Here is a 12,510-nt window from a genome sequence, read left to right on the forward strand (position 1 = left end):
AAATATTATATTATATTATATTAATAAATAATATAATATAATATAATAAATAATATTTAACATTTTAAAACTGGTATATCTCTTTGGACCAGTCAAACGACCAAATTTCCCAAAACTCAAAACATGAAACTTGTATATCTTTGAGTTTTCTACGTTATATCCAAATTTCAAATCATTTGGACTTCATATGACCAAGATATGTCATATTTCATTCTTTAAAATCATTAATTATTTAGTAATCTCACATTACTAAATCAACAACTTGTGATATTTACTTCAGGCATTACATTTCTACCCCCCTTAAATGAATTTCGACCCCGAAATTAATCAACAACAGTAATAACATGCATAAATAAAGATACGTCATACCAACAGAATAAGTAGGGGTAGAGCTCCCTCATATGCCGCTCTGTCTCCCAAGTGGCCTCTTCGACACCTCTATGCTCCCACTGAACCTTCACCATCGGTATAAGCTTATTACGAAGCTTCCGTTCAGATTGATCCAAAATACAAACTGGTCTCTCAACATAAGACACATCAGAATCTAACTGAACCTCAGAAATATCCAATACATGTGAAGGATCCGGCTCATACTTCCGCAACATCGACACATGAAATACATCATGAATACCAGATAAAGATGGAGGTAGAGCCAATCGGTAAGCCAAAGTGCCTACTCGCTGCAATATCTCATACGGGCCAACATACCTCGGTGCCAACTTTCCTTTCATACCAAATCGCACTGTGCCACAAAAAGGAGACACTTTCAAAAATACTCGATCGCCCTGCTGAAACTCCAAGGGTCTTCGTCTTTTATTTGCATAGGAGGCCTGTCTGTCTTGAGCTGCTTTCAATCGCTGCTGTATCAACTTTACTTTCTGTTACATCTCATGAATCATATCAGGATCTGTGACTGCAGCTCGATCAACATCATCCCAGTATAACGGAGATCTACAACGTCTCCCATACAATGTCTCGAATGGAGCCATCTGAATACTACTCTGATAACTATTGTTATACGCAAACTCTACCAATGGAATAGATGACTGCCAAGCAGATTTAAAATCCATAACATAAGCACACAACATATCCTCCATCGCCTGAATAGTACGCTCAGTCTGACCATATGTCTGAGGATGATAAGCTGTAATCAATCTCAACTCTGTCCCCATCGCAATCTGCAATCCTTCCCAAAAATGAGAAGTAAATCGAGGATCTCTATCAGATATAATAGACACTGGAATCCCATGCAGTTGTACAATCTCTCGTATATACAACTGTGCCATCGTCAAGTACGTACTACTCATGCTATAGGGTATAAAATGTGCAACTTTCATCAATCGATCAACAGTCACCCAAATAGCATCAATAGTCCAGTACTTCTTGGCAAATGAGTAACAAAATCCATCGATATGTGCTCCCATTTCCAAGTCGGTACTTCTAAACTCCTCAACTCACCTCCTGGCCTTCTCCTCTCAGCTTTGATTTGTTGACAATTGAGACATCGACGTACAAAATCAATCACATCACGTTTCATTCCCTTCCACCAAAACTGAGAGCGTAGATCCTTATACATCTTCTTGCCACCAGGGTGGATAGAATATCGACTACAATGTGCACGCCGCAACAGACCCTGACACAACTTAGATATATCAGGAACTACCCATCTATCATTCATCCTCAAACTGCCATCATCAGCGACTCTAAAACGAATATCTTGTTTTTGATAAACCAACTCCTTCCATCGCTGAACTCTCTCATCTGTCATCTGTGCATCACGAATACAACCATATATATCAGGTTCAGCTAATATGGTAGATACCTGGATAGGAGTCGTCGAGATATCAAAATCATATCCCAAGGAACAACAAGACATCATCATAGCTGATAAGCGACCCACATCCTCTGCCGTACAACTCACTTTACGACTCAGTGCATCAGTTTTAAGATTGGCTCGACCAGGATGATATTCAATCTCACAATCATAATCCATTAGCAAATCTAGCCACCGTCTCTGTCTCATATTCAACTCTGTCTGTGTAAACAGAAATCTCAAGCTCTTATGATCAGTATAAATCGTAAACGAGGTACCATATAAATAGTGTCGCCATATTTTCAAGGCAAAGATAATGGTTTCCAACTCCAAGTCATGCACAGGGTACCTTGTTTCGTGTGGTTTCAGCTGTCTCGAGGCATATGCCACAACATGTCGATCCTGCATCAAAACACATCCCAAACCATGTAATGATGCATCAGTATAAACAACAAACCTCTCATTTTCTGTAGGAATTGATAACACCGGTGCAGTCGTCAGTCGGTGCTTCAACTCCTGAAAACTCCTCTCACATGCTTCAGACCACTGAAATCGCACACCTTTCTGAGTCAACTGTGTCAAAGGCCTAGCAATCTTTGAAAATCCCTCGATAAATCGACGATAATAACCTGCTAAACCCAAGAAACTACGGATCTCTGGTACAGATGTAGGTGCAGACCACTGTAACACTGCTTCGACCTTCGTTGGATCAACAGAAATCCCATCTCTCGATATAACATGACCCAAGAAGACCACTCGATCCAACCAAAACTCACACTTACTGAGTTTGGCATACAACTGTCTATCTTGCAACACCTGTAACACTGAACGCAAGTGCCCTGCATGCTCAGCCTCACTCCTGGAATATATCAATATTTCATCAATGAACACAATAACAAACCGGTCGAGATAAGGCTGAAATACCCTATTCATCAAACTCATGAACACAGCTGGAGCATTCGTCAACCTAAACGGCATAACTAAAAACTCATAATGCCCATATCTGGTCCTGAATGCTGTCTTCTGAATATCCTCCTCTCTAACTCATATCTGATGATATCCTGACCTCAAATCAATCCCTGTAACTGATCAAACAAATCATCAATACGAGGGAGGGGATATTTATTCTTAATCGTTACCTTATTCAGCTGTCGATAGTCAATACAAAGCCGTATCGTTCCGTCTTTCTTTCTCACAAATAAGACTGGTGCCCCCCAAGGCGATACACTATGGCGAATGTATCCCTTGTCCAGCAAGTCCTACAACTGGGCTTTCAACTCTCTCAACTCTGCTGGTGCCATTCTGTAAGGAGTACGAGAAATAGGGGAAGTACCTGGCATCAACTCGATCCCAAACTCCACCTCACGAGCTTGTGGGAAGCCTGGAATCTCATCAAGAAATACATCGGCAAACTCAGCAACTATAGGTATGTCCTCTATTCCCACCTCTTTCTTCTTCTCTGTCACATCTACAGCATAAATAAGATAACCCTCATGCCCATGCTCCAATAACCGAGACATCCGGATGGCAGATACCAACGGAACACGGGGACGAGAACCCTCCCATAAAGTGTCCAACGCTCTTTCTCATCTGTATAAAAATATACCACCCGCTGATAACAATCAACTGTCGCACAATATCTCCTCAGCACATTAATTCCCACAATACAATCAAAATCAGTCATCTCTAGAATAATCATATCAGATCTCAGCTCATAGCCCTCATAAGAAATAATACCATCTGATATCATAGATACAACTGATATATCAACTCCAGAAGGTGTCGAAACAGAAAGAGGCATAGACAATGGAGACGAGTGCATATGATGCTCAACCACAAACCTCTTCGATATAAATGTATGCGAGGCACCAGTATCAATAAGAATATAAGCAGGATAAGAACACAAATAACACTTACCCGCTATCATCTCCTCTCGGGCCTCCTCTGCCTGCTCTTGTGTCAAAGCATACACATGTGCCTGAGGCGGACCAGCTCCCTGCATACGTGGCTGTCCTCCAGAAGGTCGTGGTGTAAACTGTTGAGGCTGTCGCGCTCCTCTCTCTGAGGATCTACCTCTAGAACTCCTAGGCTCTCGCTGTCCCTCACGACTAGAACACTGTCTCGCCAGATGACCAACACCGCCACACTCAAAACAGGTGATCTCGGTCTGTGTACAATCTCTGATCAGATGAGGTCCCCCACAACGAAAACATTTCACTGCTCTGGACTCTCCTCTCTGCCCCTGAACAGACTGAGAACTGCTCCCACGACTCTCAACACGTCGTGAATCAAATCGACGCTTCCCGGATAATGCTGAAGAAGAAGATGAACCCTTATGATATTTAAAAGATTGTCCCTGTGGTCGTAATGACTCCCTAGTCGGCTCTGATAATCGTTCCTGAGCCCCATTGTAGTGACCCGTTCCAGAATCACCTACTAATCAAAAACTAAGCATGCAATTAACCTAATTAATTATAATCAGAGATAACAGCGGAAATATGGCCAACAACAATAGTTATACAACCCAATCGAAATCGAAGTCTAGACTAACTCAAAATGAAATATCCAGTACAACCATATCGAATCAAATGGAAAACACTGAAAACTAAACCAACCAGCTACTCAACGTCCTCCTCCTGCTCCTCCTGAGCCATCCAACCTGAGGCCTGCCCCGTGGGAATGGGGTGTCCAAGAATAAACAAAACCGAGGACGTGAGCGATAAGAACGCCCAGTACAAAAGTATGAGTATACAAACCTATATGAAATGCACATGCTATGATATGATACCAGGGTAGTCAAGAAACAGGAATCACAAAGGATCTCAAAATGCTCAGTCTAGAGGCGCCAAGTGGATAGTGCCGCGCGGTCCAACCTCTGGGTCACTGCATCCACTACAAGACAGACGTGGACCTAAAATGTCCCGGACCACCGAAGCCCTCCCGACCCGTCGGCCACTGTGTACTCTCGGTGTCCATGCGTCCACAAGACAGGGCTGAGCGGCCCCAAGATATAGCTTATCTCGAAAGAGATACAGCTCAACAGTAAAGGCTATCTCGAAGGAGATACGGCTCAACATGATATGCAATATGCATCATAACTCGTGACATAATAGCATGCATCATATGACATATAACAATGCAGCAAATACTCATGCAACACATATATGAATGTATGCTCAACCAGGATATCTCGGATAGTACTTTCGTACCTCTATCACAGCAAGCCTAGCCTTACGCAACACCGCTAATCAGGTCTAGCACAAGCCTACGCATCAAAAGCATACTCAATCAATACTACCATGCTCGACTAGCAAAACCAGTACTCCCTAGTACTACCAAAGGTTTAGGTTTACCTTCGTCCGTCGACAGCCCTTTGATGTCGATTGCCTTGAAACTCAGGCGCCGCTACGCTACTACTCCTGGCAGCTCTTGGCTATCGCTCGACCAACAACTAACCCTAGAAACCTTCCAAATCCTCTCAACTATGAGGCAAAATCATGAATTGGCAAGTCACAAATGAGAAATCCGAGCACTATTTATAGGCCATGTTCGGATCCTCCGAACAACACTTCGGAACGTCCGAACGCTACGTGTCCATTGGCTCTTGACAGCTCATGATCGGATCCTCCGATCATACACTTCGGACCGTCCGAACATGCATGGAAAATGACGTGTCGATCAACACTTGACACCTATGATCGGATTCACCGAACTACACTTCGGATCGTCCGAACTCTTCGGTGCTTCCGAACCCTCTTCGGTCCGTCCGATCATGACCATAGCCAAAATTACACCTTAAACCTTCTTAATCACCATTACTCCGTTAATTACCCAATTTGGAATTCGGGCTACTACATTCTCCCCCCCTTAAAAGATTTCGTCCTCGAAATCAGGCTTAGAGAATGAACAAAACGAAATAACAACATCATTAATACATCTCAATTGTTGTTGAATACAACTGATACTATGATTACAACTGAAAACACAAACTTATACAAAGCACAACTCAAAAGAGCTCTGGATGCTCCGAACGCATACGACTCTCTAACTCCCAAGTGGCTTCTTCAGTGCCTCGACGCTGCCACTGCACTAAGACAAGAGGAATGATCTTATTCCGCAACACCTTATCTTTGCGATCTAGAATCTGAACTGGTCGCTCCACGTAAGACAAATCCGTATCAAGTTGAACTTCAGATGGATGTAAGATGTGCGACTCATCTGCTACATAACGTCTCAACAAGGATACGTGGAACACATCATGAATACTTGATAGGTACGGCGGCAACGCAAGTCTGTAAGCTAATTCTCCCACACATTCCAGTATCTCGAATGGACCAATAAATCTCGGAGACAGCTTACCCTTGAGACCAAATCTCAAAATCCTGCGAAAAGGCGAAACTCGGAGAAACACCTTCTCACCTGGCTGAAAATGAAGAGGTCGACGCTTTGTGTTCGCATAACTAGCCTGTCGATCCTGAGCAGTCTTAATCCGCTTCTTGATTACTGCAACCTTATCTATAGCCTGCTGGACTAACTCCGGTCCCTCTACCTGTCGTTCCCCGACTTCATCCCAGAATAATGGAGTACGACAACGTCGCCCGTACAACGCCTCAAATGGTGCCATACCAATACTACGATGATAGCTGTTGTTGTACGCGAACTCAATCAAAGGCAAATGATCCTGCCAAGCGGGTCCGAAATCCATAACACAGGCTCGCAACATATCCTCAAGCGTACGGATAGTCCTCTCTGATTGACCGTCAGTCTCCGGATGATAAGCAGTACTCAGACTCAGTGTAGTACCCAAAGCTGACTGGAAACTACCCCAAAACCGTGAGGTAAAACGAGGATCTCTGTCACTAACAATACTGACAGGCACTCCATGCAAACGTACAATCTCCTGAATGTACAATCGAGCCATACGATCGAAAGTGAAATCACGATTATACGGCAGAAAATGAGCAGACTTGGTGAGTCGATCCACCACTACCCAGATAGCATCGCTGTTCCTCGAAGATAATGGCAAGTGAGTAATGAAATCCATCGTAATATGCTCCCACTTCCATTCTGGAATAGGTAAGTTCAACAACAATCCTCCCGGTCGACGGTGCTCTGCCTTAACCTGCTGGCAAACTAGACACTTGGAGACAAACTGATACACGCTGCGCTTCATCCCTTTACACCAAAACCGCATCCTCAAGTCTCTATACATCTTGTTGCTTCCTGGATGAACACTTAACTTGCTTCGATGCGCCTGAGACAATATCTCGTCCCTCAAAGTGTCATCCTCTGGTACTACAACCCGATTAGATAAGCACAGAAGACCATTGGACTGATAATGGAAATTGCTATCACCACCAACTAACCGAGCTAATCTCTGAGTCTTGAGATCAGACATCTGAGCTTCTCGAATCCGAGTGAACAAATTGGGCTCAGATAAAATGGTAGCAACACGAATGCTCTCCATACCTTTCCGATGCTTGAAGTTAAACCCCAACGAGCAACTATCCTGGATGGCACTAGTCATAGCACAAGTCTGAAGTGCAGAGGCTCTCACCTTGCGACTAAGCGCATCAGCTGTGAGATTCGCAGAACCTGGATGGTACTTGATCTCGCAATCATAATCCTTCAGCAAATCCATCCAACGACGTTGCCTCATGTTCAACTCAGCCTGAGTGAACAGATATTTCAGACTCTTATGATCAGTAAAGATTTCAAACTGAACACCGTACAAATAATGACGCCAAATCTTCAGCGCAAACACAATAGCTGCCAATTCCAGATCATGAGTGGGATACTTCTCCTCGTGAGATTTCAGCTGTCTGGAAGCATAAGCAATCACATGACCGTTTTGCGTCAACACACACCCTAAGCCTTGAGTGGAGGCATCGGTGTAAACACTGAAACCATCAGATCCTGACGGTAACGCCAAAACAGGTGCGGAAGTCAGAAGTCGACGAAGCTCTCTGAAACTATCTTCGCACTCGGATGACCACTCAAATGGAACATCCCTCCGAGTAAGTTGCGTCAATGGTCTGGCTATCTGAGAGAAATTCACGATGAAGCGACGATAATACCCTGCCAGACCTAGAAAACTACGGATCTCAGCCACCGTCGTCGGACGTGACCAATTCAGCACTGCTTCAATCTTGCTGGGATCCACAGAAACTCCTTCCTTGGAAATCACATGACCAAGGAATACCACACGATCAATCCAGAACTCGCACTTACTCAGCTTAGCATACAATTGCTTCTCGCGAAGAATCTGCAACACAATCCTCAAGTGTTGGGCATGCTCTTCCACACTGTGGGAATAGATCAAGATATCGTCAATGAAAACCACCACAAACTGATCCAGAAAATCTCGGAAGACTCGGTTCATCAGATCCATGAACACCGCTGGCGCATTCGTCAATCCGAATGGCATAACTAGAAACTCGTAATGCCCATAACGAGTACGAAATGCAGTCTTGGAAATATCATCATCTCTGACTCTCATCTGATGATAACCCGATCGCAAGTCGATCTTGGAGTAAACAGAAGTACCCTGAAGCTGATCGAACAAGTCATCAATACGGGGTAAAGGGTACTTGTTTTTGATCGTCACCCGATTCAGCTGGCGATAATCAATGCACAACCGCATCGATCCATCCTTCTTCTTGACAAACAAGACTGGAGCTCCCCAAGGCGAAACACTCGGGCGAATATAACCCTTATCAAGAAGATCCTGCAATTGCTGCTTCAGCTCTCTCATCTCTGACGGAGCAAGACGATAGGGGGCACGAGAAATCGGTGCAGTCCCTGGCATTAAATCTATGCCAAATTCCACCTCTCTAACCGGAGGAAAACCAGGAATCTCATCTGGGAAAACATCAGGAAATTCACAAACCACTGGAATATCCTCTAGACCAACACTACCTGTGGATGAATCAATCGCATAGATGAGGTAGCCTTCCCCGCCCGACTCTAAAGCACGACAGGCTTTCAGAGCAGATACCACTGGCATCGGAGGTCGCGCTCCCTCACCATAGAAAAACCAACTAGAGCTTTCAGTCGTACGAAACTGAACAAGCTTCTGGTAACAATCCACAGTAGCTCGGTAGGTAGTCAATAAGTCTATACCCAAGATACAATCAAAATCTTCCATCTCTAGGATCATAAGATTCGCAGTCAACTCGTTACCCTCAAAATCTAAGGGACAACCCATCACTAGACGCTTCGCTAACACCGAATGACCCATCGGAGTAGAAACAGAAAGAATGACGTCTAGAGAAACATAGGGTAACCTATGACGCTTAACAAATCGTGCAGAAATGAAGGAATGAGAGGCTCCTGTATCAATAAGAACAAAAGCAGGAATACCGCATAAATGAAAAGTACCTGCTATGACTCTCTCCGTCTCATCTGCAGCCTGATCCTGGTTCAGCGCAAAAACCTGACCTTGGGCACGAGGTCGGAGATTCGAACTACCCACTGCCTGACCCTGCCTCCTCTGCTGAACAGTCGTCTGAGATCCAGAACCGGATCCTGCTCCACCTCGCAACTGAGGACAATTCTTCTTAATATGCCCCATCTCTCCGCACTGATAACAAGCTCCTGCGGCTACTCGGCATTGCTCCGATGGATGGTTCTTCCCACAATGCGCACAAGACTCCTTCTTCTTACCAAAGCGGAAAACACCACTAGATCGAGATCCAGATCCAGAAGAAGATGAACCAGATTTCTTGAATGACTGAGATCGAGGCCTCAAAGTACTCGGAGGTCTAGAAGAAGAAAGAATAGCCCTACCACGCTGGAGACTGATCTCTGCCTGGCGACACCGGTTCACTAACCCATCATAAGAAGTAGGATTATCACAGACAGTGACTCGATCAAAGATCTCCTGATTAAGGCCCTGGAGGAAATGATCATACTTGGCCTCAGAACTGCCACTGATATGAGGAGCGAAGGGTAACAACTCAAAGAATTTCTGCTGATACTCATCAACAGACATACTCCCCTGCTTAAGGTTCAGGAGCTCAATCGTCTTGGCCTGGCGAAGGGCTGGAGGAAAGTACAGCTGCATGAACGCTGCACGGAAATCGACCCAAGTCGCTCTACCCTGCGACTGAACTATCGGCGCAGAAGTCGATCGCCACCACCTGCGAGCACGGCCCTCGAGAAGAAAACTAAGGGTCTCCATCTTCTGCTCATCGGTGCACTGGAATGCGCGGAAACAACTCTCCATGCGCTCTAACCAATCCTCCGCATCATCGGGAGTCTCACCGCCAACTAAAGGCTTAGGCCCCATCTGCATGAAACGATGCATATCGAAACGCCTAGGACCATCCCGACGATGACGATGCTCACGATGACGTCTATGATCGTCCTGGTCACCCCATCGACCTACACTCCCCTGACTACTCCCGTCATCAAAATGGTCAGCCATCGCTATAAGATAGAATAGGGAAAATGGTAAAATGGTCAACGGAAATCCCAAAACAGAATCTATATCCCAAAATCATACGCATGCTCTGATACCATAAATGTAGTGACCCGTTCCAGAATCACCTACTAATCAAAAACTAAGCATGCAATTAACCTAATTAATTATAATCAGAGATAACAGCGGAAATATGGCCAACAACAATAGTTATACAACCCAATCGAAATCGAAGTCTAGACTAACTCAAAATGAAATATCCAGTACAACCATATCGAATCAAATGGAAAACACTGAAAACTAAACCAACCAGCTACTCAACGTCCTCCTCCTGCTCCTCCTGAGCCATCCAACCTGAGGCCTGCCCCGTGGGAATGGGGTGTCCAAGAATAAACAAAACCGAGGACGTGAGCGATAAGAACGCCCAGTACAAAAGTATGAGTATACAAACCTATATGAAATGCACATGCTATGATATGATACCAGGGTAGTCAAGAAACAGGAATCACAAAGGATCTCAAAATGCTCAGTCTAGAGGCGCCAAGTGGATAGTGCCGCGCGGTCCAACCTCTGGGTCACTGCATCCACTACAAGACAGACGTGGACCTAAAATGTCCCGGACCACCGAAGCCCTCCCGACCCGTCGGCCACTGTGTACTCTCGGTGTCCATGCGTCCACAAGACAGGGCTGAGCGGCCCCAAGATATAGCTTATCTCGAAAGAGATACAGCTCAACAGTAAAGGCTATCTCGAAGGAGATACGGCTCAACATGATATGCAATATGCATCATAACTCGTGACATAATAGCATGCATCATATGACATATAACAATGCAGCAAATACTCATGCAACACATATATGAATGTATGCTCAACCAGGATATCTCGGATAGTACTTTCGTACCTCTATCACAGCAAGCCTAGCCTTACGCAACACCGCTAATCAGGTCTAGCACAAGCCTACGCATCAAAAGCATACTCAATCAATACTACCATGCTCGACTAGCAAAACCAGTACTCCCTAGTACTACCAAAGGTTTAAGGTTTACCTTCGTCCGTCGACAGCCCTTTGATGTCGATTGCCTTGAAACTCAGGCGCCGCTACGCTACTACTCCTGGCAGCTCTTGGCTATCGCTCGACCAACAACTAACCCTAGAAACCTTCCAAATCCTCTCAACTATGAGGCAAAATCATGAATTGGCAAGTCACAAATGAGAAATCCGAGCACTATTTATAGGCCATGTTCGGATCCTCCGAACAACACTTCGGAACGTCCGAACGCTACGTGTCCATTGGCTCTTGACAGCTCATGATCGGATCCTCCGATCATACACTTCGGACCGTCCGAACATGCATGGAAAATGACGTGTCGATCAACACTTGACACCTATGATCGGATTCACCGAACTACACTTCGGATTGTCCGAACTCTTCGGTGCTTCCGAACCCTCTTCGGTCCGTCCGATCATGACCATAGCCAAAATTACACCTTAAACCTTCTTAATCACCATTACTCCGTTAATTACCCAATTTGGAATTCGGGCTACTACACCCATACTCCTGCATAACCAACTCAGCCATCTCAGCTCTCGTCACTGCATCCTCAAATGATACCGGGTTATTTGATTGCACACGATCAAATAACTCTAACTTCAACCCTCTCAAGAAATGCCTCATCTTAGCATGAACATTCGTAGCAACATGTGGCACATATTTCAGCAATGCAAAATACCGAGACTCGTACTCAGCAACAGACATACTGCCCTGTCTCAAATCTTCGAATTCTCTCTCTTTCTTCTGTCTGGCTGCTATAGAAAAATATTTAGCAAGAAAATGAGATCGAAACACATCCCAATCAACAGTACGACCCTGAGCTCTCAATCCGGCCTCAATCGTCTGCCACCACAACAGTACATTCCTCGAAAGCTGAAATGTAGCCAATCGTAACCAAGCAGACCTAGCACACGGAGCGGTCACAAATATATGCTCTATCCTCCCAATCCACTCCACTGCTCGCTCACCAGTCTCAGAACTATCAAATCTCGACGGAAAATAACTGTTGAACTGTGCAAAAGTCAACTCACCAGGTAATAAAGGCTGATCTGCAGGTGCCTGTCCCATAGGAGGAGGTGGCAATGGATTCATCTGTCCACACCCACTGTCAACCTCTTCTGTTTCCTCGTGTGGATGTACCTGTTCTCTAGCTGCCATCACTGGAAATGAAATTGTTAATCATAACATTTAACAATTACAATCCAGTACTCATCATCATCA

At 44.8% G+C, this 12,510-nt stretch overlaps 1 protein-coding gene across 1 annotated transcript; it reads right to left on the reverse strand.

The window, feature by feature from the left end:
- Window positions 1-323: 323 nt before the first annotated feature.
- On the reverse strand, window positions 324-12,447 carry LOC140819289 (uncharacterized). Its single transcript, XM_073179295.1, has 10 exons — window positions 11,787-12,447; window positions 3,551-4,126; window positions 3,077-3,281; window positions 2,715-2,780; window positions 2,596-2,672; window positions 2,163-2,215; window positions 1,922-2,035; window positions 1,664-1,822; window positions 1,032-1,178; window positions 324-878 (listed from the first exon to the last, which is right to left on the reverse strand). The coding sequence occupies exons 1-10, from the start codon at window positions 12,445-12,447 to the stop codon at window positions 324-326; spliced, it is 2,613 nt and encodes an 870-aa protein (XP_073035396.1).
- Window positions 12,448-12,510: the final 63 nt, after the last annotated feature.

This window comes from Primulina eburnea, chromosome 18 (genome assembly GCF_022965805.1).
Source record: "Primulina eburnea isolate SZY01 chromosome 18, ASM2296580v1, whole genome shotgun sequence".
NCBI classification, from domain to species: domain Eukaryota; kingdom Viridiplantae; phylum Streptophyta; class Magnoliopsida; order Lamiales; family Gesneriaceae; genus Primulina; species Primulina eburnea.

What these genes read in the sequence shown, in the direction of transcription:
- LOC140819289 (XM_073179295.1), bottom strand. Translation starts at nt 12,447, where the DNA reads ATGGCAGCTAGAGAACAGGTACATCCACACGAGGAAACAGAAGAGGTT. An exon ending in CTGAAACCACACGAAACAAG is followed by an intron (nt 2,036 to 2,162) that starts GTACCCTGTGCA and finishes CTGTTTACACAG; the next exon opens with ACAGAGTTGAATATGAGACA. An exon ending in TGAGGATGAATGATAGATGG is followed by an intron (nt 1,179 to 1,663) that starts GTAGTTCCTGAT and finishes GAAGGATTGCAG; the next exon opens with ATTGCGATGGGGACAGAGTT.